Below are 27,909 nucleotides of genomic sequence, written 5' to 3'. Positions count from 1 at the left end.
TTTTTTAACGTACCTGAATCTACGTATGCCTATGGTTTCAACATCAAATAGAGCATCCACGTGTCAATCAGCACAGTGATTAGAGCGTGCTCTACATTACAGCGGGTCGACCCACAAATCGAGCGCTTTTTGGTAGAGGTAGCAGCAGCAAGGAGATATTCTCTCTCTCTCTCTCTCTCTCTCTCTTTCTCTCTCTCTCATACAACAAGCAGCTCACTGTAGCTCGCCCAGCTTCTCCGCAATGGCGCTCCTCAAGGCCTCGTCTTTTCCCGGTCTTTCCTTACCAGCAGGCAGGCATGACGACTCCTCCTCTCGCCTTTCTTCCACAATATTCTCTCATAAGGCTTTCTCGGTTCATACAGAGAATCGCCTTATGTGCAAACGCAGTCTCGAATTCTCCTTGTGCCGCTCTTTTAAGGCGTCCTCAGAATCTGCTCGTAAGTTGTCGTTCAATCTTGTGACTATTTTTTTCTGTTGAGTTTTGAAGCAAATCTCTGGTGATGTTATCTCATTCTTAAGATGAGCAGATTCTTAAGTGCATTAATTTGTCGCAAAAGCTCAAGAGTCAGAAAGTTTTCTATCTTAGTGCATGCATTTGTAATTTGTCATCGGTTGTTGTTTGTGCTTCAATTACGGGAAAATCCTGACTAGCGAAACTGAGATATATGTTTTTAACCCTCTTCTTCTCTTTGCAGCGGTTGATCCAGGTGTACAGGTCTCTTTAAAACGAGCTGTTGCAAAGAAAGTGGTTGAACTGATTAAGCCAGGCATGATTGTAGGATTAGGAACGGGGAGCACAGCCTCCTTAGCCATCGAAGAAATGGGCAAACTCATCCAGAAAGGCAAGGTAAACTCTAATCAATCACCAGGTTAGCTTGATATTTTTGTACGGTTCTCAATTCTTGGATGTTAGATTTCAGGCTGACTTAAATGTTTTGTGTTGTTTCACGATAAAACTTTCGGCAACTTTCTTGTCATTTGTGTAAGTACCGTAAGTGAGGCTTCTGCTCCTCAATTGAAAATATTATCAAGTTTCTTTGAGGTGTCTATAAGGAGTATGCTTGCTTCTTCATTTAGGAGGTGGGAGCCTAGCCGCCTGTAAATATGAGTTTTCAGCCAATAGTGTGTATCAATCCATGCAGGGTAGGCTTGTATGTGCACCTGGCTCTTGAAGGGTCATTTCATTGAACCACGGCACTTAAGCTGTGTAGCATTGTAAGAACACCCTTCTTGACATGTTTTGGAGATAGTTGTAAGTGCTACTTAGAAAACATAAATTCTTATTTTTGCTGTTTTGGGTTTTTCAAGCACAAAGCAATAAGTTCAGAGCTTAGCACACATATGATGTTAGCACGGTTTCTTGTTGCTGGCTACTCAGGAAACAGGACCTCTTTTCCTGAAATGTTGTTGTGTACACCAAACGTTTCTGCAGTCGTATAGGCCGTCATGTTATTGCTTAATAAACCTTGCTTATCTTATAGGCTTGCCAACTTCATGGGAGATTTATATGGGCTTTAATTCAAGCTTGTCATATGGGTGTTTCAAGTATTGTGTTAATTCGCTGCAGTGGTCCTATGAATTGTCTTTTTGGTTTTTGTGCACATCCAGTGAGCAAACATGTTCAAATGTAGAGTTATGTCTGTGAAAACCATCTGCGCGACTGTTTTCGGGTTTAGAATCTGTTTTTTGGTATGGAGACAAAGAAAATCACTGCTACACTCATATTTTACTTTCTTGCTGCTCGCAGCTGAAAGATGTAGTTGGAGTTGGAGTGTCATATCAGTCGAGGGTCCTTGCTCGACAATTCGGTGTCAAAACGGTGAGTCTTAACAATTTTTGAGCTGCAATTATTGAAAGCAGCTTGTATGCATCTGAGAGTTTTAATACACAAAAATGATATGATCAAGAGAGAACATGGTTTGCCAGGCTGACCTTAATGATGTGAACACGATAGACTTAGCGTTTGATGGGGCTGATGAAGTGGATTCGTCCATGAATTTAATAAAGGTAAAGTTTGTAGAGAGCAATCCAAGAAGGTTCATTTTCAAGGGCTTTTTGGTATGTTCACGACACATAACACTTGTGCATGTTTATCCTTCTTGCAGGGTGGAGGTGCTGCTCATACCATGGCCAAGGTAAATGATGTCATATTTAATTGAAAAAACATAATGTTCTCTCTGAAACGCAGGATCTTTCTTACATTTCTGTGGGGAAGTTTTCACTTGCAGGTGGTTGACACCATGGCCAAGCAGTGTGTGGTAATAGTTGACCAGTCAAAAATTGTGTCGGAGCTTGGACTGACATTTCCAGTTCCGGTAATTCACCAGTATTGTCAACATGTGTTATCAACTTTGTGGAGATCTGATGCATTTGCCACATGCACAAACTATCTGTTTGTTTTATGTGGATGATGGATATAGCTAGCTAAGTTTCGGAAGTATGAGTATTTGTATTTTGCACTGCAGTATGTGATAGCAGGTGCACATCTAGGCACATGAAACCACATTTGTAGAGCTGCTTGCTTTTGGGTCAGTGCAGGCGATCTACCTTCCTTGAACACAAGGCACTCCTCTATGGGTGAATTAGGGATTGCGTTTCCATTACTTGTTGTAATCCAACTGTCAGCTGTGGGTCGAAGCAAAGTACACCTCTTCTTGTATGCCTTTTATTTTTATATTTGTCTGACTATAAAGAAGATAGCTTGGTAGAAATGAAAAGCAGACATACTTAGCTACTTGAGTTTGTCTTTAATTTATCAGTGTTTGCAGTTGTGATAGCCTTTCTAAGCTAGAATGTGAATTGATTCTGTTAGGTAAATAATTTACTGCTTGGGATGTTTTTTACCTAGGTGGAAGTTCTTCCTCAAGCAATTTCAGCAGTCCTACGCAAACTTGTGGCATTAGGGGGAGGTTAGTTGTCATTTAAAAGTTTGATAACGCTCTCAATGCTTTATTTTTCATGAAGAGTGGATGTGTGTTGAGGCTTCTTTTTGTTTTTGACTTCTTGGTTCTTTATGTTTGTCTGCGCTTTAGAATTGCCTGATTGATATTCAGAAGCTTCTTTCTTATGATTTCTGCTAATTAAGTTGTATCTCATTTTTGTAGTGCTATGTTAAGTTTTAGTAAGGTATCACTTTTTAAGATACTTTGGCATGTGATAGGTGAAGTGTGCTGCATTTCTTATGTTTATGTGAGTTTTCTTGACATGAGCCAACATAAGCACTATGATGATATACCCAAAGCATGTTTGACAAGAAACTTGATCACAGAGTACAGTAGTGAAGGTAGAAGAGAGAAACTTGAGGAGTGCCTTGATAGTGCATCGTGCAATGGTAGATGAAACATGTAGGAATGGTTGAACTTTTAAGAAGAGTTGCTATCGTGGCTGTCGCTTCTTTTATTATATTGCTTGTAAGAGGAGTGCTTCTTTCAGCTTATCTGTCTGATGTTGCAGTTCTTTTCAGAATTAGTCAGTATTAACTAAGGGGCTATCAGAACTTTTCCACAAATCTCTATTTGTGCAAACAATGGCTCTCCCTTTGGCTGTTGCTCCACTATAGGTATGACAAATTCAGACAAGTCCCGTCCAGGCGTGTGAGAGTTTCTAAAATGAAAGCAGGGAACCACCAAAGTGAAGGGAGCAGCATGTGTCATGTGCAATTGGCAATCTTGTAACCCCTCCTGTCACCATTGACTCAGAGATTAAGACAATGTCATCAGCATATAACACAATGTGCACCTCTTTAATGGAGATCTCTGACCCTGTGCTTGTGCACAATATATTCTTGATCTCCACTGACTTAGAGATGAATGTAATATTTGGAGCATATAACGTAACATGCAGTTGTGTACGTGAGATGTCTCAACCCTATGCCTCAGTCATGTTGAAGGTGAAGGTGAGTTGAGGCAGAGATGGAAGAGAGAGAAAAGCATGCTGCGGAGTCCTAATTAATCTTCTCAAGGGACCCTCAGGAGTTTTGGGACCAATCTTGGCTTATGTATTGCTTAATGGGATTGTGCAACACAGTCTCCTCAATGACCATGTGACCAACCCTTCAATGTGATTGTCCAATATTTGAGTAGAAGCTTGCCGGTTGTAGCTCTTCAAGGTGAAACGACTCTAGGGCTGATTTTGATTGGTCCATCCAGTAGAGGCCTTTGCTGTCCAGCACCCCAAAACCACCACATGATCGGTTGATTTGGTGTGGCTAGTCTAGAAGAGCAAGGGATCTACCTATAGCTGCACCAAGAAATGGGGTCCCCTATGATGCGAAGAATATGCCAGGCAGACAATAATCAATCTCCACGATGCAGAAGGGCTGCAATTAGGCCTGCTTCAATGGCTGACTAGTCAAGGAGATAGCCAAGGAGAGGGGAGTGGCAGCTTGTGAAGAAAGACTTTTTTTTTTGGGGGGGGGGGGGGGGGGGGGGGGGATGACAATAGAAACAGGACCAACCAAAATGGGGTTGTAAAAACTCCAAGGGGAAGGACCTCAAGGTGAAGGGCAATGGGGGCAATTAGGAAAACGCCCAAGGTGACCTCTTCTAAAATGCTGATAAGTGTCTCTCTCTCTCTCTCTCTCTCTCTCTCTCTCTCTCTCTCTCTCTCTCTCTCTCTATCTTTGAAATAAACCTAAAGTGTATTTTTATACTCACTTGTGACGTGGCAAGGATCCCAAGCGGGTTAGAGTTTTTAAAACCTAACGCTACCAACTTAAAAGTGTGACCGAGGGGCCTAAAACCCTAAAACTGCGAATCCCTTGTTGACGTGGCGAGTTGTACGGACACCTGCGATTCGCGGAACTATTGACATGGCACTGTAAGAAATCTCCGTATTTTTACGGAGCAGCCTTTGAGTGCCAATTTAGGCATACGGTGCTGTTGAGGAGTAGTGCTTTTCATAGCAGTTGCTTTTCAAGGCGAGGGGCCTTTAAATATGCATCGAGGTCTTTCTCTCGTTGGCATTCTAGATTCAATGGAATGTAGAGCAAAGGCCCTGCTATTGTACCTTTGTGAAGTAATAAAGAAGGAAGTATCGATAGGGATGCCAAACTTTGGCCGGAAGTATCGATAGGGACGCCAAACTTTGGGGCCAGAGCATTTGGAAGTGGAACTCCACCGCTTCGTGTCGACGCTCCTCTTCTCTCTCTATTTCAAGTTCTATTGTTGCAGTTTCTCATGTATGTTGCAATTGATTTCGCTTGGGTGTCCAGGCCTGCTACAAATGGTATTAGAGTATTTCCATTGCCCTTAGCTCAAGAAGGACATGGATGAATTTGTGCACACTTGCTTTGTGTCAGAAGGTCAGGTTTGATATGCATAAAACGGCAAGACTTCTTGTCACAAACTGCTGACGTTCAAGCCACTGAAGAACGGAGCCAACCTACAGATCCCGACCGAGGGGCCTAAACCCTAAGAAGAAGCAGCACAGAAGAAGTCCTACCAACTTATGGGACCCCGTCCGATGGGGCCCAAGTGACATAAAGGCATTAAAATAAAGCTGGACCCTTACACACATAAAAGATAGCGTAACCAGCTGATGACGTGGTAGAGCAGTATGGATTTTCGCAATATGCACAAGATTGCTGACGCGGCAAACAATACGCATTTCCGCAATTTGCGCTGACTGTGCTGATGTGGCAGCCTGTACGAATTTTCGTAAAACGCGTTGGTAATTTTTTAGATGCAGCGTTTTTGGACTAGATGCTTTTGAGTTTATTGCTTTTTATGTAACTGCTTTTGAGGCCAAGGGCTTTTAAATATGTGCAAAGGGCTCGGTCTCTGGCACGCTTCAGTGTGAAGGTGCAGAGCGCGAGTACCGGCATTGTACTGAGTTCAAGTAATATAAAGAAATACCGAAAGGGGCACCAAGATTTGGGGCCAGTATTTTTTGGGGTGGAATTCCGCCACTCCGTGTTGCGTGTGCTCTCCTCTTTCAGTTTAGTTGTTATCGAAGTGCTAAAAGTCTGTTCAGTCTGTTCGTTTCTATTGGCGTGTGGTGCCCGTCCTGTGACAGTGGTATCAGAGCATTAGGCATGTGCTTTTCTAAAAGCATACCGGTCCTAAAAAAGAGCATAGAGAGCAAACTGGCGCTTCCAAAGTCTACCCGAATTTTATTCGAAGAATCGTCGTGCCCGACCCCGGATTTATTAGCCACTTCCACCCTTACTTCATCGTGCATCGGGTGCGCTCCTATCTTCACCGCGCTGTCTTATAGGGCATAAGCCATAAAGAACCCAAGACATGGCGTTCATCGATTTAACATAATATTTGCAGTTTCTTCTCGATGAGCTTTGCGACATTCTTTCATGGCATCCTCAGCAGAATCTTTCGATACAACAAAGTTTTCAACAATTTTTGAATTACATGTTACCCCCTCTGATGCCCCAGGTGGTACCTCCTCCTCTGGTAGCAGAAAGTACGAGAGCTTCCAACCGGTGACCTTCCTAGCCGTCTGTTTCGATCGGGGGAGTCTTCAAGAATATGGTGCAGCCATCTGACCGTGATCCAGTGCAATTGTCTTTGCCGCTACCGTTGCCCCCACCTCCCCCACCACCTCTGCCACCAGGCTACAATGGTTGGAGCCCATATGGATATCCTTATTATCCGTTCCTGGGATACACGCCTAACAAACCCAAAGATTTCAAGGATGGCGGCACGACAATCAAATTTTTCACTTTCTCCGGGATGAAAGATCTGAAGAAAGCATTGCAGTTCCTCAACAATTTGACAACATCTATGCTTTGGGGAACTACACAGAAGAATCCAAGATTTCTCGAGCAGTAGAATTTCTTAAAGATAATGCTATCCAGTGGTGGAGTTCAAGCTCGACACAACCGCATGCTTCAAGGACCTGGCAAGCTTTCAAGACAGTATTTGCACGTAGTTATATTGACTTCTATGTTTGAAGTCCGGATCTTGGCAGAATGGGGCAATTTCAAAATGCTTGCCACAGAGACCATGGGCGACTATAACCAAATCTTTCTGGACGTATACCTTCCGGTATCCTTCTTTAGGTTCGTTCCCTTGGAGGCCCACTGCGAGTGATACACCATTGGACTACCATCACCATTGCAAGAATGTTCTCTCTTCAAGCAAGTCTCCACCATGCACAGCTTATGGACCATGCTGCGATCGGCTACAAATTGATGAAGGGAAAAGGGAAAACTGGAGTTTACCACAGAAGAACCTCCGGCCACTAACCAGAACTTTCAACAACAACGAACAACTTTTGGGGAGTCTCGTGAAACCCAATCTCAAAGGCCTCGTTTGACACCTCAACAACCAGACACCTTTTTATAAGAAGGCCGATGTTTTGGATTCTTTCAAACAGGACATAACTATTTTGGTTGTCCCCAACGCATTGACAGACCAGCGGAGCGACGCCCGTGCCGATGGTCGACAGAAACCCAAAACCATCTCCAGCCAAACGAGCTAAACAGGCCATTGGATGAGTACCTGACATCTATGGCATACGCCTTGAAAGTACAAATGAATCGTGTCGAGCATATGGCAAAGTCAACGGTGTCACAAACTGGTGATGTCATGACGTGGTAGCAGACTCACACACTCTCTCTAGTAGGCAGTCCCGAAAATTACGAAGACTTGCTGACGTGGCATGCTGTACGGACCCATGATCTGCGGCGCAAGTTGCGGTGGAAAAAAGCGGCAGCTGTACGGAATTGCAGCTTTTGGCGCATGAGAATGCTACACAAATTTTTAGAAGCTTTTTGGAAGCCTTGCTTTATTTTTGAGAAGCTTTGGATAAACTGCTTTATTTTAAGTTGATTTTAAAAGAAGCTTTTGATTTTGAAGCTTTTGGGGCTCTGCTTTTGGCATCCCTTGTAAACCTTTAAATAAGTGGTTGGGCTCCCACTCTGCAAAGAATCTGGGCGCAGAGTCTCAGAGTGAGAACCCTCCCACTCCCTTGTACTTTTGAACTTAGATGTAAGGTGCAGCGGAAGGAATGTTTGAACTTTGCTCAAGATGAGTGCTTTGAACTGTGCTCAAGGTTCCTTTTGTTCTTATGGAAGGGAGAGCCTTCCGTTCTTAACGAGAGAGTGCAATGAACACAAACAAAGTGAATGGACACTGTGCATGAAAGTGTATGAGACTGAGAGATAGAGAAGAGAATACGACACCAGAGACGTTGTAAAACCCTCCTCTGAAGGCCCCACTCTCTATGGCGAGAGCGGTCTACTTATGATTGCACAAATCTCTACAATGCTTGGGCTTGCCGACGATGTCGACGATGATGAGGACGACGACAAGACGGGCTGAAATCTGAAAATGCTAATGGCTGAAATCTGCAAATCGTTATCTGCTGAATTCTGACTCTATGTTGATGACAATGTCGATAGCGACGATGCGATGACGACGCGCTGAAAATGCAGATGCTGAAATCCGTGTTTTCCGGGCTGAAACTGTAAACCTTGCGGAAACTGACTGTGTGGCGAGGAATTGCTGCGGGAAGGTGAGATCTGTGAGGTTCGAGACTTGATCTGCGGTGTCTAAGGGCTGAAAACTGAAAATGCTGAGGTTTCTTGATGTTCCGTCGCGGGGAATCTGCATAACGCTGGGTTATGATGCAGAGGCAAAAACGCTAGGGCTGAAAATCTGCAAATATGTCGCCGGTTGTTCTGCAAATGCAGAACGCTAGGCTGATCTGCTGTGTCGTGATGGATCCGGGGCTGATCTGCTGTGCACAAAATGCCAAGGCTGATCTGATCCAAAAAACGCTAGCTTTATGCTGTGAAGCAAAAACGCTAGGGCTTGGGGTTCTGCTGAGAAGTTGCCTGTTGAGCGAGTGCTCCTGCTGCCTCTTCTGCCAATTAGTACTAGTCTAGGTTTGCTTATATACAAACTTACTCAATTTGCCCTATCTACTTTCCAACAAAAGTCACTTAAAAATAATAAGTGAAAAATGTCAAAAATAGGGAAAATAGGCTAAATGCACTTAAAAATTCCCCTGATGGATTCTGATGGGAATGCTTATGATCATGCTGTGTGCAACCGGAGCATATGCATTTAATATAAGTGTTTGGACATGCATGGTCAGCGAACAGACTCACAAAAGTGCCAGATCACTTCCTATTCTAGACTGACTGAACCAAACTGAACCCTGGTCATGCTGTAGCTTGTCCACGGACACATAGGGTTGGATGTGTCACGCAACGTTAGATTAATACAAAAAGAAATACCGAAAGGGGCGCCAGTCTTTGGGGCCAATATCTCTAGGCACAGAACTCCGCCGGGCCATGTCGAATCAATCGTGAACTGTGAACTGTTTTCAAGTGAATCTCTGCTGTGTCGAGGTAGAATCTTGACTTGGAGTGTCCAAGTCTGTTACAGTGGTATCAGAGCTCGACCGATTTCTCTTTTACCAGGAAATCCAATCCTTTTCTCGTGACACTTATGGATTCAAACAGAGATCAGTCGACTTGCTCTGCATTTGGGGATGTGGGAAGAGATCACGAAGAAGATTCTCACGAGGAGTACGGCCCGCCTCGGCCTACTCAGGCGGAGATTGAAGAGATGGAGCGTCGACAATTGGTTGACGATGCGACAAAGATGATGATCAATCTTGCGAAGGATCTGAAATTTGCAAAATTTTTGACTCAGATATCCTTCGACGAAGTGCACTCTCAGTGGCGGAGGGCCACATAACCACCCCTCAAACCGGCACTCAAGAAACCTCCTACTTCGAGGATGTTAACAGAGCAAGAATTGGAAGAGGTGGTTGATACACGGATTACCCAGCTTTTTGATGCAACCAACAAAGCCAAAAAGCACGACAAAAAGCAAAAGAAAGGAACTGACTTCATGGGTTATTTGGGTCGTCAATCTTCTTTTGCCTCGGCACAAAAACAGAAGAAACATGTGCGATTTGAAGGGATATCCAGCTCTTCTTCTAACAGTTCTTCTAGCTCTTCTGACTCGAGCGAAGAAGACAAGAAAGGGAAAAAGCGAAGCAAAAAGCAAAGCTCCAGAAAGGGCAAGAAAAAGGCAAAGAAGCCTACGTTTCGCCCAGTTTTTGACAGTTCTGTAGAGGACTCGTCTTTGGATAGTTCGGACTTCCAAGATCACAGATTTTATGCAAAGAAGAAGATTCCTATAAAGCCAACTAATATGACTTACTGGAGGATAAAGCAAGAAAGTTCGAGAATTTAAAGAAGGTGGACAATCAATTAAATTTGACACTCTTTCTGGATTCCGAGATGCTTTGAGGGCTTTGGCCTTCATACAGCAGTTGATATAGCTTTCTCTGGAGGGCATTACTCAGAGCACTCCAACCGGAGGGCTACCTCTTACTTGAAGGGAAATGCTCGAACATGGTGGTCCACTCTTCTAGTGAACAAGAAAGCGCGAGTTAAGTGGCTGAAATTTAAAAGGCTTCTTATTTCTTCTTGGTTGACTTGGGAGTACGAACGCGACATACGAACTGCTTGGAACCATCTCCGGATGACCAAGAAAGATACCTTGGACGCATATTGCGAGAGATTTTGGAGCTCTTTTCTACCCGCTTCTTCATTTAAGAAGATCTCGTTTAAAGAACAGATTGAGTGGTTTACTTTGGGACTTCCTACGAAGATCCGAGATCATTACTTAGAGCAAAAGTCAGATTCTATTCAAGAACTGATGAGTCATGCGAAACGGGGCTTTGCCATACACTCAGGTAGTTTGACTTACCCCACAGATGAGATCATGACGCAGAAAACCGAGCAGACTTCTAAAAATGAAAGTACCGCGAAGTGCCCTAAAAAGGCACAGAAAGGACAAGATGGAGAAAGGCCATAGAGTTCAAAAGCAACTGAGGAATGTGGACGGAAAGGCAAGATGAAAGCAGGACTGGTTCCAGATTGCATGGGTACTGACCCAAGTACGATTGATGAGAGTACACAACTTTGCCGAGCTTGGGGCAAAGCGAAAAATCAAGAAGCCCCGATTTTCTTTGATGGAGGAGCCAAGGCCAGCTTCATTTCACCTGAATTGGCGGTGCGGCTCGAGATTACACCCGATTGGATGGGACCACAAGCAGAGGCAGTTCTAGCGGCACGCGGCAGGGATGTAGCCATTGCACCTGTCCATTGGCAAACTTCAGCTGCATTGTCAGGCGTATTTGGGGTACGAGGACTTCTACATAATACCTTGGAAGGTTGTGATGTCCTCCTGGGAATTCCCTGGTACCATAAGAACAACGTCGTGGTCGACTATCGGGCGAGAAAAGCGACTTTTACTACAGAAAAGGGCCGAACCATTGTACTTGATGTGAAACTTAAGGGCGAGTCTGTCCCTATTGTATCGGCTTCGGCTGTTTCAAAATTAATGAAATCCAGTCTCTTTGTTTACTCGATCTTTTTGAAAGAGTTGAATGAATGATCGTAGGACAAATTGTCTGATCTAGAAAAAGAACGCCAAGATTTTCTCCACACTCATGCCGATTGCTTTTCTGAAGGCCTGCTAGGGGAGTTGCCACCAGCTCGTCCTGAGGATCATACCATTGATATGATACCTGGAAGCACACCATCGAACCGGCCACCTTTCCGTGTGAGTCGAGCCCAGAATGAAGAGATTATGAACCAAGTGAAAGACCTCTTGGAAAAGGGTCTTATCCAGCGGAGTACTTCACCTTACTGCTCTCCGGTGTTGTTGGTTTTGAAGAAAGATGGATCTTAAAGAATGTGCATTGACTATAGAGCTCTCAACAAAATCAGTATCAATAACAGATTTTCGATTCCTAGGATCGATGATATTCTAGACCGATGATCCTCTTGGTTCAGCAGGATCGATTTGAAGAGCCTGTCAGCCACTGTGAGGATCACTAGTGCATGGTTCGAGAAGGAAGTCCCTACCAGGATGCCCACGGAACCCCCCATGTCACTGAAGTGGTCACTAGTGTAGAAGCGATCTATGCGCGATAGATTCACTCCTCCCACTCTGCGGTCCGATCTAGAGAAGGTAAGACTGTCTGTGGGCCTCACAAAACCAGAGTGCTGCCATGTATCCGAGACCCTCAAAGTCATACACAACCTCTCCCAAGTTGCCAACTTGACTCCATGCACAGTGGCATGGCTGCCACCAATCCTGTCAGAAGGGTCCTCCAACATGTTGAAGTCCACTCCTATACACCAATGATCGGCCTGCGGCAAAGACTCAACAATCTGTGACCAAAACTCTGCACGAGCACTCCCCACATTGGGCGCATAGATGTTCAGGAAGCCCACAAGGCCACCCTGAACCTGCATAGTAATCCACTGAGCCCTGCCTAACACAATAATCCCTCTGCCCACAATGGCCTGCTGCAGTGAGTCGGCAATAGTCATACATACCTCTCCCTGGATGCCTCCAGGTCCAAAAGCAGCTGACCAAAAGGTATCATAACGTCCACGCAAAATCTGACCACAACGCCGAATGCGGCTCTCACACAGATGGTGCTCCTGAAGCATGAGGAGATCAATCTCTCCTCCCACAAGGCAACGCTGAAGCTCCTGACGCAATCGGCCCCGCTGTTGCTGAAACTGGGGCCCACCTAGTCCTTGCACGTTCCATGAGACGATCCTCATGGGGAGCGAGAGAGAACAGATGCTGCTGCAGCAGCAAGACGGGCTATCTTCGAGGCAGGCTTGGATGGGGAGTAATCCGCATCCGAGCGTCCTCTAGATAGGCGTGACTGCAGTGAGTGCCTAGCCCAAGCCCAAGCAGAGCGAGCTGTACGTAACGCAACCTCCTCTGTCCAGGAGTCCTCATGAATGTATACATAGCAAGGCAAACACTGCGTATCAGCAAAGAAGTACACCACAATGTGCCTACATCCTACTGAGTCTGGGGGTGTCACCGCAAACTTGGCCAATGGCCACAAAGTCTGTAGCATATCTGTAACTCCAAGTTCTCCCATGTGGTGAGAGAACTCTAAGACCTGTGTATGTAACCATTCCACCACTGAGTCAAGGGACCACTTTGAATCGGCCCTACCACAGAGGGGGAAGGAGAAACCAACTGCTGAGTCCAGGGCCTCTGTCCCCCTAGCGGCGAGGAACAAAACATGGACCCTGAAACAGGCTGCCTCATGGTCTGCTGCGGAATCTCCGAGAAAACGAGTGAACCCGTAGTCGAAGAAGTCCCAGCGGCGTCTGATGTCAATGCTCGTCAGCCCACGAGGGATGGCTGCAAGGGAGGATGTCTGAATCTGCAGAGGGGGCCACAAGAAGGGCTGACCCTCTTGCGCTAGGCGAGTCGTGGCAAAGGCGTTGCCTAGAGATCTCCTAGCCGCCGGAGAGGGACTAGTCTCCTGAGCCGACTGAGGAACTGGAGCAGGAGGGGGGAGAGGGAGTTGCGGAGAGTGGAGGAGAAGAGGGGCGGGATGGGGCGACAGAGGTAGAGGGGCGAGGTGGAGAGGCGACGGGGGCAGAAGGCGGGGAGGATGAGGCAAAGGGGGGGAACTCTTGGGGGGGGGGGGGGGGGGGGGGGGGGGGGGGAGCGGCTGTCAAGGGAGAAGTGGAGGTGGAGGCTGGTGTAGGGATCTCCTCTTGCTCGAGAGGACCAAAATGGTTCCTCGTGGGAACCCACTGCTGCTGAGAAGGAACCTGAGGGCCACTCTGAGTGCCAGGCTGACGCTGTGGCCCCTGGCGTCGGCGGCCACGGGCCTGCTGCCACCCCTCCTCCGCTGGAGCCCCAGGCTCGGAGGGTGGCTCTGCATCTGTACGCTGTGGCCGCTGGCTGTGGCTGCGGGCCAGCCCTGGCAGGCTGAGGCTAAGGCTGTGGTGCAGGTCTCGGCCTCCTCCGTGGATAGGCCTTCGCTAGATGGCCCATCTATCGGCAAATGAAGCACTGGTTCGGGAGGCCCGAGTACTTCACACTCTGTCGAAACCAACCCCCACTCACTCGAGGTAAAAGGATAACCTTCGGGAGAGTGTGGGTATCTCTGACCAAAACTCGAACTGAGGGAATGCCAGCCGCCTTGGCAGCTACTGATGCTGCCGTGCGAGGTGTCTCCAGGACAGTCCCAATGGCGGAACCGAACCTGGAAAGAAGTGGTAGGTACTCTCTCCGTAAACCCGGAAATCAGACTGAGATGGGGATGTTTGCCTCCTCTACTAGAACATCCGAAGCTGGGTCAAAACCATGTCGCCACTGTCGAAAGTGGGCACGTGAGGCTCGGATGGCCAGTGGACTCATAGCTATGACCTTGGACGCCATCTCGGAGGACTCAAACTCGATCTGATAGTACCCCCGTCCGAGAATCTGGACATCCAAAATCTTTCCCACCTCTGCGAGAAGGCGGGCCTGGAGAAGGTCTTGCAGCTCTCCTCTGCTAGGTCGGGTGCCGAGAATCTTGCAGATGACCGAGGTCGCCTACAATCGCTCTACCTCGGCGGCAAGGCTCGCTTGCTCTGTAGGCGAGAGAGCAAGTGGAATGGTGGGCTCAGCGGGGTCGGGCGAGGGGGCTTCTGGTGAGTCCCTCTGTGGCGAAGCTGGAGCCTCCATCTGTGTCTATTGCTGTGGCGTAAGAAGAGGACGACGGGAGGGCGCGCCAACACTGCTCCAAGGAGTTGAAACAAATGCCGAATTTGCAGGGAGTAACCGAGGCGGAGGGCCCAAATTGACGGGCGAACGGGCCGAGTCGGGGGGGGGGGGGGGGGTTGATAAAGCGGGCTGGGGCAAGCGGGTCAGCGGCGAGAGAGCTGGGGCTGAGGGCGTGCGGCGGCGGGCGTATGGGCTGGGACAGGGCAGCGTGAGGGGGGGCGGATGGGCTGGGACATGGCAGCGCGAGGGGGGCAGCGGGGGCTGGGGGTGGGCGGATGGGCTGGGACAGGGCAGCGCAAGGGGGGGCAACAGGGGCTGAGGGCAGTGCGAGGGAGGGCAGAGGGCAGAGGGCAGCGCGGGGGGGGGGGGGGGGGGGCGCTGGGTGGCGATGGCGATGGCGGAGCGAGGGTGGGTGCACAGCAGCAACGAGCGTGCGCGCGTATATTTCGGAAAAATCTCGTCTTCTCTAAAGACTGTGCATGCAATATAGATGAACAAAGAGACGGAGTGCCAATCTGTTCACCACACACACGCAAACAATGAGATCGAATCTTGACTTTTTGATCTAAGTCAATCAACTGTGGCAAAACACAATGAAATGCCGATGCTTGATGCTCAATCTTTCTTGTGCTCTTTTTGAAACTGCCAAGGAAGAGACATGGCATGTGACTTCCGTGAATGCATACTTTTGAGCTTTTCATGAGAAATCAGCATACATCCGTGCTTATTCATGAGTGAATCGTGCTCATCGTACAATATGTCATGCCTAGGAAAAGGGATCACATAAGGACGCTGACTACAATACAGGAAATGATCACGAATGAAACACTCGAACAATGCGTGCATAGTACTTCCTGTAAGGGTTCTTTGGACCTAGGCTCGAGAGCCAAGATCGGTTCTTCGGGATCTTCCTGTGGGGGTTCTGTGGACCTAGACTCGAGAGCAAGGATCAGTTCTTCGTGATTGATTCAACCTGCAATGAGGTGAGCTTCATAAGAGAAAGTATCAACTACATCCTTGTGAACAATCACATCATCTTCATGCAAATCATCTTGCTTGTCATTATCATGCAATTCATCATGCTTATCATTGTCATTCAAATTATCATGCTTATCATAATCATGTAAATCATGTGTGTCATGCTTTGGAGAAGAAGAGACTGAGAGAGTCTCCTTTTCCTGATTCTATGCAGATTGCATCTGCACAATAGAAAAGAGTCGCAAGAACTCTTTCATGTGTTGGTCGCTCTTTTCTTTTCCTGCTTTGTTCTCACGATCAAATTCTGCTTGTCTTGCTTTGTTCTCACGATCAAATTTGGCTTGTCTTTCCAGGCGTGCTTGCTCGTGCTCACGCTCTATGGTTTCCATTCTTGCTTCGTATTCACGATCTATGGCTGCCCTTCTATCTGCGGATTCACGATCTATGGCTGCCATTCTTTCTGCTTTTTTTGCTTTGCGTTCTAACTCCGTCTATCAGCATCTTGTCGGAAGCCTCCATAGGAGTTAGTGCAATCCTTGTCATAGATGGGAAAGGGGGAGGGTCGGAAAAACCTCCTGGTGGGGAAAATTCTTCTTCGCCTCTCTCATGCTCACCACCTTCATGCGAAGTATCCATTCCGCTTCGGGTGATGACCATCCACAGAAGTCTTGGGTTCTTAAGTTCACGAGGAACTCCGGTTCTTGCGGGTCTTGGTTCCTTGGTTCTTGAGGGTCTTGGTTCTTGGGTTGTTGAGGGTCTTGAGGTTCTTGAGGTTCTTCTTTCGCTTGCAATCTATGTTAGAGAAGAATCTTCTCTTTACCCAAGTTCTACTCTTTTCCGCGGGCGCACCCCTTGGCGGCCTTGCGCTCACACCAAGGTTGCTTTTTCCCACCTCACTTCGAGTGGCGGGCCGCTAAGTGCACGGTCCACTCTCAATGAGTGAGAAGAGGCACAAGGGGAGGCTGGACAAGCCCTTCTTTCTTGGGTTTCCTGTCACTCTTCAAAAACACGATTAGGAATCGACACGCCCAAGAGGTCTTGGGTTACGTGCGACCTCAACAAGCAAAAAAAATCCTGTGGTTCTTGTGGTTCTTTCCTTGAGTGATACAGAACACTGCCAAAGCTCTGATACCAATGTAAGGTGCAGCGGAAGTGAATGTTGAACTTTGCTCAAGATGAGTGCTCCGAACTATGCTCAAGGTTCCTTTTACTTACGGAAGGGAGAGCCTTCTGTTCCTTTAGTGAGAGAGTGCAAATGATAACAAACAAAGTGAATAGACACTGTGAATGAAGGTACTGAGACTGAGAGATAGAGAGAGAAGAGAATACGACACCAGAATGTTGTCAAACCCTCCTCCGAAGGCCCCACTCTCTATGGCGAGAGCGGTCTACTTATGATTGCACAAATCTCTACAATGCTTGGACTTGCCGACGATGTCGACGACGATGAGGACGACGAAGAGACAGGCCGAAATCTGAAAATGCTAAGGGCTGAAATCTGCAAATCTTTATCTGCTGAATTCTGATTGTATGTCGGTGACGATGTCGATGGCGACGACGACGACGACGCGCTGAAAACGCAGATGCTGAAATCTGCGTTTTCCGTGTTGAATTTGCAAACTTCGCGGGATCTGACTGTGCGGTGAGGATCGGTTGCGGGAAGCTGAGATCTGTGAGGTTCAGGGGTTCTACTGCGGGTACTGACTGCTGAAAACTGAAAACGCTGAGTCTATGGCTGATTCCGTCGCGAAGATCTACAAAAACTCTGAGGTTGATGTGCAAACCAAAAACGCTAGGGCTGAAAATGGGTCCTGCTGCAAACACACTGTGGATCTGCAGGTGCAAACTGCTAAGGCTAGTGCTGATCTGTCCTTTGGTGTCGCCAGGCTGATGCAGATGCAAAAACGCTGGCTGATCTGGGTTCTTGTCCAAAAACGCTAGCCCATTTGCTGTGGTGCAAAAACGCTAGAGATCTTGGGGTCCTACTGAGAAGTTGCCTGTGAGCAAGGTGCTCCTACTGCCTCTTTTGCCAGAAAGTGCTAGCGCTAGGTTTCTTTATATATTCACCTAGTCAAATTGCCCTACCCAATTTCGAACAAAAGTCACTTAATAAGTAAGTGAAAAATGTCAAAAATAGGGTAAATAGGTCTATGCACTGTAAAAATGCTACTGATGGGTTTTGACTGGAATCTGATGGTCATGCTGTGTGCAGCCAGAGGATATGCATATACTCTAAGTGTCTGGACATGCACGGTCTGCGAACAGACTCACAAAAGTGCCAGATCACTTCCTATCCTAGACTGACTTGACTGAACTGAACCCTGGTCATGCTGTAGCTTGTCCACGGACACAAAGGGTTGGATGTGTCAAGTGACATTTTATCTTTCTATCTTTATGTGCCAATATCTGTTTTGGAACGAGTATCTCCTCGTTTTCCTTCACTTTGGGTTGCTCATCAGGCTCTCCATCATCGGGCACATCGCCTTTAAAAGGCTTCAAGAGACTCACATGAAAAGCATTGTGAATCTTCCAAGTATCGGGCAGCTTCAGTCTAAAGGAGACATCATTTATCTTTTCGGAAATCTAGAAAGGTCATAGTATCTCATGCTAAGCTTTGGGAAAAGCCGCTCCTTTTCCTTTTCTTTCTCAGGCGTGCCCTCTCAAAACGTAAGAGCACCCAATCGTTCTCCTTCAATTTCAAATTGAAACGCTGTCGATCTGTTGGCTTTTGTGTCTTTCCTGAGATTTTTGTAAAGCCTCCCGGACCTTGGCAAAATGTCCAAGTCCTGTGTGTACTGGTCGGCTTCAAAAATCTTATCTTTTGTGCTTAGGAAGGGTGGAATCTTCGTAGCACCTTCAATAATCTCAAATGGCGCCTTCCCTGTCGAAGAGTGAATCGTGTTGTTGTAGGCAAATTCCACCAAGGGCAAATACTTTTCCCATTGAGTCTTTTGATTCGAGATGTAAGACTTCAATAAATCCAGTACGACTGAATTTGCATTCTCTGATTGCCCATCTGTCTACGGGTGGAAAGATGACGAGAACTGCAACCGCGTGCCAATGTTCTCCTTAATCACCTTCCAAAACAAACTCGTGAATTTGGGGTCTTTGTCGGAGACAATTGTCTCAGGCATGCCATGTAATATGAAGATCTGGGCAACAAATAGTCTTGCTAAGTGATCATTCTTCACTGAAATGAAATGAGCTTGCTTGCTAAATCTATCAATATCAGTCCAGATACCATTTTGTCCACTCTGTGTTCTCAGGAGATAAAAAATGAAATCCATTGGAATACTTTCCCAGGGGCGGGTGGGTATGGGTAAAGGCTACAATCCCTGTGCTTTATGCCTGTCAAACTTGACCTTCTGGCATACCAAGCAAATGCGTACAAAATTGTCCGCGTCCTTCTTCAATCTCAGCCAATAGAAGTATCTCTCCACACCTTTCAAGGTGGTAGAAATGCCACGGTGACCCGTAAATGGTGGACGGTGGCATTCGGTCAAAACCTTTCCCTCAATTGCTGTGTAACGCACAACATCGTTTTTTTCATCAAGTAGCCATCCCGAATGGAATATCCTGCTACTACATCCCCATTCCGTATATCTGAGTGAAAATATCTGTAAAATCTGTATCTGTGGCATACTGATCGACTATATCCTCGAAGCTCCTATGATGTATCGCGGAAATAGGCAGAACCAACGGCTTCCAGGACGAAGCATCTACCACCAAGTTCTTCTGTCCCTGCACATGGACAATCTGGAAGTGAAAGTGTGACAAGATGTTCGCCCACTGGATCTGCTTTTTCGATAGCTACTTCTATGACAAGAAGTAGCGTAAACTCTGGTGATCTTTGAAGACCGTAAAATCGGCTCCGAGTAGGTAATGTCGCCTCTAAGTAAGAGCATGGATAACCGCCAAAAGCTCTTTCTCATATATCTGTGTTGTCAATTCCGGCCTTGAAAACAATCGGCTTTCGTAGGCAATGACATGGCCTTCTTGCATTAAGACCGCACCCAGACTACGACCACAAGCATCACAATATACTTCAAATGACTTGTGCAAATCCGGCAAAGTCAAAACTGGTCGTGTAGTCAATTTCTCTTTCAATGTTTGAAAGGCAGTCACCTCTGTGGGTCCCCACGAGAAAGGGACTCCTTTCTGTGTCAAGATATGCAAAGGGGAAGCAACCTCTGCAAACTTTTTGATGAACGGCCAGTAGTAAGAACATTAAGCCCAAGAAGCTTCATGGACATTCTTCAAATCGGGTCAATCACGGATAGTCTCTATCTTGGCCGGGTCCATCTGCACTCTTGTTGCTGAGACAATGTGTCCCAAAAAGTGTATCTCTGGTAGGAAAAATTCACTCTTCTTTGCATTGATCACCAACTTGTGATCCCGCAATGCTTAAAAGACCTGTAGTAGATGTTCTCTATGTTCTGCCTCATCTTTGGGAAGACAATAATGTCATCAAAGAAAGTGCCAACAAAAGATACTCTACTCTCTGAAAATCCTGTCCATCATTCGGTTCGGTTAAAGGTTGCTGGAGCATTGGTAAGCCCAAAAGGCATCACCAAAAACTCGAATAAATGGAAGGTCGTCCGAAAAGCTGTCTTGTAGATATCTCCCGGCGCGATTCGGATCTGATGATATCCCCTCTTCAAATCGATCCTGCTGAAACAAGAGGATCCTTGTAGTCGGTCTAGAATATCATCGATCCTTGGAATCGAAAATCTGTTGTTGATGGTGATTTTATTGAGAGCTCTATAATCAATGCACATTCTCCAAGATCCGTCTTTCTTCAAAATCAACAACACCGGAGAGCAGTAAGGTGAAGTACTCGGCTGGATAAGACCCTTTTCCAAGAGGTCTTTCACTTGGTTTATAATCTCTTCATTCTGTGCTCGGCTCACTCGGTAAGGTGGCTGTTCGATGGTGTGCTTCCAGGTATCAAATCAATGGTATGATCCTCAGGACGAGCTGGTGGCAACTCGCCTGGCAGGCCCTCAGAAAAGCGATCGGCATGAGTGTGGAGAAAATCTTGGCGTTCTTTTTCTAGATAAGACATGTTTGTCCTATGATCATCATTCAACTCTTTCAAAAAGATCGAGTAAACAAACAGACTGGATTTCATTAATTTTGAAACGGCCGAAGCCGATACAATAGGGACGAGTTTCACATGAAGTACAATGGTTCGGCCCTTTTCCATAGTTAGTGTTGCTTTCTTCGTCCAATAATGGACCACGTCGTTGTTCTTATGGTACCAAGGGACTCCCAGAGTCCGAGGAGAACATCACAATCTTCCAACGGCATTATGTAGAAGTCCTCGTGCCCCAAATACCCCTGACTATGCAACTGAAGTTTGCCAATGACAGGTGTAATGGCCACCTTGCTGGGTGTCGCTAGAACTGCCTCTGCTTGTGGCCCCATCCGATCGGGTGTAATCTCGAGCCGCTCCGCCAATTCAGGTGAAATGAAGTTGGCCTTGGCTCCTCCATCAAAGAAAATCAGGGCTTCTTGATCTTTCACTTTGCCCCAAGCTCGGCAAAGTTCTATACTCTCATTAATCGAGCTTGGATCAGTACCCATGCAATCTGGAACTAGTCCTGCTTTCATCTTGCCTTTTCGTCCACGTTCCTCAGCTGCTTTCGAACTCTTTGGCCCTTCTTCATGTTGTTCTTTCTGTGCCTTTTTAGGGCACTTCGCGGAGATGTCCAGGTTCCCCGCTTGTAAAACACTTCCCCCGGGAAGTCAAATTCTTTCTTCTACTTTTTGTCGTGCTTTTTGGCTTTGTTGGTTGCGTCAAAAAGCTGGGAAATCTGTGTATCAACCACCTCTTCCAATTCTTGCTATGTAAACCATAGTTACATGGGACGGCGGGTCGGGGTCAGGAACGGGGTCGGGAAGGCAAAAGTCGGGAAACGGGGACGGGGGTCGGAACGGCAAAAAAAAGAGAGTTTTTTTGACATTTTTTGACCTACACACATGCCACACACATAGAGCATCACTTTGACGATAAATTTACACTAAATAGACCAAAGAACACGAGTCATATAGGCTGAAATGTGCTAATAAAATATCGATGATCGATGGATACAAAGTGAGAACTGCATGCCACAAGGGCTCAAGAGTCAAAAAGCCTAAAGGACTTAGGACAAGCCTGAGGCCTCAAGGATAACAAAAAGTACAAAGGGCTATGTAGTAGGTAGAGTCGTAGACTCAAGAGTCTAGACTCGAGAGTCGAGTGATCAATGATCATCAAACTCAAGAAGTGCTCGCCTGCTGGATCTCCACATCGTCGTCGTAGTCGAGGTCGTCAGCGACGTATGAGGGCTCGGGAGGCTCGCATTGAGGCTCGAAATCCTCCTCTAGCTCCTCCAAAAGAGTATCGGCCATAGATGGATTCTCTTGTGCCATCTCCCACTCAGTGAAAGGATCTGCCTTGTGTGTGACACTCTTGGCAAGCATGCGCAAGTTAGCGCTCACAAACACCAAATCATTGGCCCTCTGAACCCCAAGGCGATTCCTCTTCTTAGAGGCAATGTGGCTGTACACACTCCATAGTTGCTCCAAGCAACTAGTGGTACATGCTTGGCTAAGGGCACGAACAGCCAAGCGCTGCAAATGTGGGCCATCTCCTCCATAGTCCTCCCACCACAAAACCGAGCCAATCTTGTTGCGATCAAGCTGTGCATCTACACATCCATAGGAACCCTTCTTTTGCCTGTAGTTGAGTAGCTCGTCTCTAATCTTGCGCCTAATGTCACTGCTAGGCTCAAGGCGTTCCAATGCAAGCCGCCATCCTTTGCTCACCTCCTTGTCGGTCTCTTGACGCTTTCCTTGAAACTCAGGGTCAAGCACATAAGTTGCCGCATGAAGTGGAGAGTAGTATCCATTCCACCTCGACTCACACAAGCCATGAATCTCCGCATACTGAACAGGGTCAGGCACAAGCTTCTCAAGTGCCTCTATCATCCGATCCATGGCTTCGTAGACTTTGCCAATGCATGGCTGCAAGTCATCCACCACTCGAAGTAGGTGTAGAATAGGCTTGACCATGGCGTCAAGAGTCTTCACCTCCTCCCACCAAGCGGCGTCGTCGGCCCATTCTCGGCATTTCAATCCTACTGCTGATGTAGACTCCGGCATGGCCTGGAACTCATCACTGAGAAAGAGGCCCCTTAAGGCTCCGCCACATGTAGACAAGCGGCCTAGCATAAGCCAATTAAATGCAAATCTTGTCTCTGAATATTTGAGCAAGGACAAGTGGCTCCTCTTTGAGAATTCATGGCTCACTTTTTGATGGTTGAGCACAAAGGAGACAATTCGAGAGGCATCACCAATGGTGGGTGAAATCCATGACAAGTTCCCTATGTCCTTGAGGAGGTTATTGAGGCAATGCGCCATGCAAAATGTGACATGGATGCTGGGATACATGCCCTCAATGATAGCTCTGGCTGCCCTATTTGACGCCTCTCCATCTGCAACCATACAAAGGACATTCTCTGGGCCGGTGATCTCTATGGTGCTTGTCCACTCCGCAGCAAGCATCTCAGCGGCCTTGCCACTATCGGATGCATCATGTGACTCCACAAAGTACATCTCCCCCTGAGAGTAGGCCACCACCCCGTGGATGGACCGCTTGCGGGTGTCGCTCCATCCATCTACAAGAAGAGATACGCCATTGGTCTCCCACAAATCCTTTGTTGCTTGGGCCGCTTGCTCCACGGCAAGCTTCTCTTTGTCAAGGAGGGTGGTGCGAAGCCTCTCCGATGAAGGTGGCACATAAGAGGAGCCATATTCCCCTATTTTCGTAACCATGGGTCGAAAGTATGGAGACCTATCCACACAAAATAGAGCATGTTGTGTTAGTATGGAGAGTCGAGAGTTGAGAAGTTATAACCCATTATGAATACAAAATGGAAGATTGCAATGTGCATATGCCAAGGGAAACTCACCGCGAAGCATGGAAGGCAATGTGGTCGTGGAAGAAGAATCGGGCAACCGACCTATCCACCTCTTCCTTCAATTTAGGATTCCAATTTTCGTTGAGAGTGGTTTGGCGATGTGGAACGGAAGAGGATGGTGTAGATGCATGGCTCTTGAAGGTTCGAGAGATGTCGTCAAGGTTGGCTTCCCTTTGCTCTCGCGATGTCGCCGTGGCGGAGGGATCAACGGCAACAAAACGGCCCCTCTTGGCCGCTTCTGCAACCTCATACACCGTGAGCTTCTCAAGAAGATCCAACCTCTTCTCGAGAGCTACATGAGGGCAAAACTTCACCTCGTGACCGGGTTCATGAAGAAGATGGGCTCGCACTTTGTTTGAACCACCCGTTCTCTTGTATGGACATAGCTTGCACGTCCATGGTCTTGCACCGCCACCTTTGCCACGCGAGCTAAAGTCGACTTTATCCCACCACGACCACGTTTGCACGGCGGGCCTCCTTCAAGAAGAAGCGGCTTGAGAAGTGGAGTTGGCTTGAGATGACATGATGGTGGAGAGACTCGAGAGAGTAGAGCTTAGAAGTTAGAGGAGTTAGAGGAGAGCTTGTGTGGAGAGAGATTAGAGGAGAGCTTCAAAGTGGGTAGAAGAGGGAGAGGAGAGTTTCAAAGTTCAAACTTCAAAGTGGGTAGAAGAGGGAGAGACTTGAGAGTGGAGACTAGAGTGTAGAGTAGTCAATGGTCATGCTTCAAGCTTGAGCAATGAGCATTGAGTAGAGAGGAAAGCATTGATGATTGAGTAGCTTGAGCCTTGAGCTTGAGGGAAATGGAATGAGCATTGAGACTGAGAGTATTAAGAGGCCCAAGGGACCCTTTTATAGCCTCCCAAGGGCCAAGGCTCCTAAAATGTGGCAGTTGGGGCTGCACAGATCCGTTAAAAACGGTCATAAACGGTCAAATTTTTGAATGGACTGCAGCCGTTCCCGTCCGACCCTTGCCGTTCCATCCGTCCTTGGGCCGTCCCCCCTGCGACCCGCCCGTCCGGCTCGATTTCCGTCTGTCCCTCGGCGTTCCCTTCCGTTCCCGGTCCGGTTACGGCCGTCCCCCGGCCCTAGGGCCCGTCCCCTTTAACTATGATGTAAACATCCTCGGAGTAGGAGGTTTCTTGAGTGCCGGTTTGAGGGGTGGTTAACAAACTTGGACACTACAAGTGAAGATTCTACCGCGACAGAGCAGAGATTCACTTCAAAACAGTTCATAGTTCACAATTGATTCGACACGGCCCGGCGGAGTTCCGTGCTAAGAGATATTGGCCCCAAAGACTGGCGCCCCTTTCGGTATTTCTTTTTGTATTAATCTGAGTTCAAAGTACAAAGGAGTGGGAGGGTTCTCACTCTCAGACTCTGCATCCAGATGCTCAGAAGAGTGGGAGCCCAACCCACTTATTTAAAGGTTTACAAGGGATGCCAAAAGCAGAGCCTCAAAAGCTGCCATCTTTTAAAGAATAGGCTTAAAAATAAGCAATGCCCAAAAAGCTGCTATTTTCCACTTGTGTAGGATTTCTTGGGCAAAAGCTGAGAATCCGTACAGCTGCCGCTTTTTACGGAGATCTGTACGCTCAGCCACGTCAGTAGCCCGATGTTCCTGCCGCAAATGGCACCGCAAATCACGGGTCCGTACACTGCTGCCACGTGGCAATGCCGCCAGCCGGGGAGGTTGTGTGTGTGCGCCATCGGAAGGGCCAGCCACGTCACTAGTTTGTGATAGTTGCATGATGGTATTTGGTGAAGTTCAGGAACTATCCACTTATGGATGCAAAGTGGATAGAAGTGTGAACTGTGTAGTCCAAGTGTCCTACACTAAAAGCATCTAGGTGCTAGCTTTTGGGAACTAGTCCAAGTGTAGGGCATCTGGGTACTTATGCATTCATACAATGAGAGTGTTACTGGCTAGGTTTACATCGACATGTTCAAGGCTATGTCTTGCATTGCCGAAAATGCCAAGTTAATAAAGGAGAGCGCCTCAAAGTAAGCATCCCTTTGAGATTCCCAATGGTAAATGGGAAGTATTTCTATGGACTTTTACTAGGCCTTTCTACCATGGTTCGAGGATAGGATTCAATACGAGTTAGTATTTAAGACTATGTCTTGCATTTTCAGAAATGTCAAGCTAATAAAGTAGAGCGCCTCAAAGCCGGTGGACTCTTGCATCCCCTTGAGATTCCCAATGGTAAATAGGAAAGTATTTCTATGAACTTTATAGTAGACCTTCCTACTACGGTTTGAGGACACGATTCAGTATGGGTTATTGTCGATAGGTTGACCAAGATGTGTAAGTCTACTATTAAGACGCCCAAATTAGCACGGCTATTCATGGCGGTGGTCATAGGCTTTATAATTTGCCTAGTAATATATATAAAGTGATTGCGATCCAAAAGTTAAACAGTCACTCTTGGAGGTGTATTTTTAAAAGATTGGGCATACAAACAAGAAAAACACAGAAAGAAGAGGAGGGGGAGGGGGTGTGTGTGCAACCTTACGGATGGAGAGGATTGTTTGTCCATGGAAGAGTGGGAACCAGCGGGCAAGAAGAGCGGGTGAAGGCACCAACTAGAGCGCTACAGCCAGCTTAATGGGGTAGCGGGCAGCCACATCTGCGCACAGCGTGAAGAGACAGCAGCAATTCGGGGTGGGGGTGTCAACAAGGCATGCTGAGGCTTCATTGACAGCACAGACCGTATGTCAGTGGTGGGCAGAAATGAGGGGACGCCATTGTGGCAGCCTCCCCCTGAGCTCTCCCCCCTCCCCGCTGCCGGCCCGCGTGTCACCATCCAAAAAGCTGGTGCTACAATTCTCTCGTATGGTAACATTTTTTTAGGAATGCAGAAATGTTACATATGGCCTAACATCTGCATGTTATACAAGATTTTGAATCTTCATCTCTGTGTGTGCTCTCTAGTATGTGTGCATGCGTGCACTTTTGCAAAAGCTCAACTACATGTATAGTGATACCAGCGGGATGCCTGCCTTTTGCTGTGTTGTTTGAACTTCGTTCAAAATCTTCTCCTGGATGTGAAAGTAAGGTCTTGTTTGTCTCACAGTCATACACTGTTTGTTACATCAATTTCTATGTTTTTAATCTACAGTGCCTGAAATAAGGAGTGCTTTACGCAAAGATGGTCCTGTCATAACTGATTTGGGAAACATGGTGGTTGATGTCAGGTACATTCTCTTTGCTTGCTCTCAGCAAACCCATTCTGCTTAATGTTGTTTAGTGATCGTTTAGTGGCAAGTCCCCCCTTGAAAGCAGTCTAGGCGAAAGAATAAAGACATGAGGTCTTTTTTGGGCAATCAAAATATTAGATGAGGTTTGAAAGGTATAGGTAACCATGGCACTGTTCCCATAAGCCTGGGTCTAATGACTGACTTAGGTTTTTATTGCTCTGCTTTAGGAGGATTTTCGACCTTTGAAAGAAGAACTTATGTAGATAAGTACATCATTGCCGGTGTTGTTTAAACTCCATAATAAAAGGCCCTGGATTGTGCATCTTGTGCGAATGTTTTAGCCCTTCTTATGGCTGGTAAGTTGAGTCCTGTCTGACCTCCATAGGTGTATAAAATCTGTTATCAAGGGTTACATTGTCAAGGCTTAAGTTCCAATCTAAAAAATGCAGATATCTTTTATTGATAAAGTTTTCTGTTTCTGTCGAATGTGTGGCAACTGTGACATGCTGGAAGGGGAAGCTGGAAACCTCCTCAAAGCTCCACACATACACATCCATCACACCTTTCACCATCTCTTTCTCATAAAACAGACATGATTGAGACATCTTCTTGCTACACAGGTTTTCAGAGGCAATTAAAGACCCGAGTGCACTGGAGAAGGAAATAAATATGATTCCTGGTGTGGTTGAGAATGGTAATTTTTAATGCTCTGGTCGTTTTTCAGATCTGCAGATCCCTTCCTTCATCTTACCTTTAATTCTCCGGTGTCGTTCCTATGCAGGTCTTTTCATTGGTGTTGCTAATTCAGTACTAGTAGCTACTCAAGATGGTGACGATATCCAAGTTGTAGAGCTTGCTGAGTTTGTTAGTAGTTTAAAAAGTGCAAAGGAAGTGTAGGTGGTCTTATTAGAGACTAGGCAAGAGTTGGAGATGATCATTGCCAATTTTACTATTGAGGGTGATGATCAGTCCTTTTAATGTAGAGGTAGTAGGCCTTGCTGAAATAATAGAACAAAAGCGCTAATTTTGTACAGCCGCCGGATTATTCATAGGCGAAATAAGAGAATCTAGGCATTGATTGTGAACTGATCTCGGCTTCCTTTTTTGTCTCCCTAAGCTGGCTGGAACATGTGTCCAGTACATCTTCAACTGTTGACTACCATTGGGTCAGTATATGGATTAATCTTTGGATATTCATAATTATGACACCTTGGATCAAAGGAGTTGAACCGGCATTTGTTCATCTA

At 46.7% G+C, this 27,909-nt stretch overlaps 1 protein-coding gene across 4 annotated transcripts; it reads left to right on the top strand.

Moving 5' to 3' along the window:
- Window positions 1–128: 128 nt before the first annotated feature.
- On the top strand, window positions 129–27,909 carry LOC147459627 (uncharacterized). 4 transcript variants are annotated; one of them, XM_086510838.1, is made up of 11 exons: window positions 130–290; window positions 363–437; window positions 696–847; window positions 1,748–1,819; window positions 1,927–2,007; window positions 2,106–2,135; window positions 2,229–2,315; window positions 2,849–2,909; window positions 26,584–26,659; window positions 27,283–27,356; window positions 27,444–27,909. In XM_086510838.1, exons 1-11 carry the CDS (start codon window positions 242–244, stop codon window positions 27,557–27,559), a joined length of 873 nt encoding a protein of 290 aa, XP_086366964.1. In that variant the 5' UTR covers window positions 130–241; the 3' UTR covers window positions 27,560–27,909. The 4 variants fall into 4 exon arrangements, with proteins under 4 accessions (XP_086366966.1, XP_086366964.1, XP_086366963.1 ...); XM_086510839.1 differs by having other exon boundaries at window positions 156–294; XM_086510837.1 differs by having other exon boundaries at window positions 133–437.

The sequence above is a fragment of the Adiantum capillus-veneris genome, chromosome 4 (assembly GCF_014529385.1).
Source record: "Adiantum capillus-veneris isolate H3 chromosome 4, ASM1452938v2, whole genome shotgun sequence".
Taxonomy (NCBI): domain Eukaryota; kingdom Viridiplantae; phylum Streptophyta; class Polypodiopsida; order Polypodiales; family Pteridaceae; genus Adiantum; species Adiantum capillus-veneris.
This window is presented reverse-complemented; position numbering and strand designations above follow the sequence as displayed.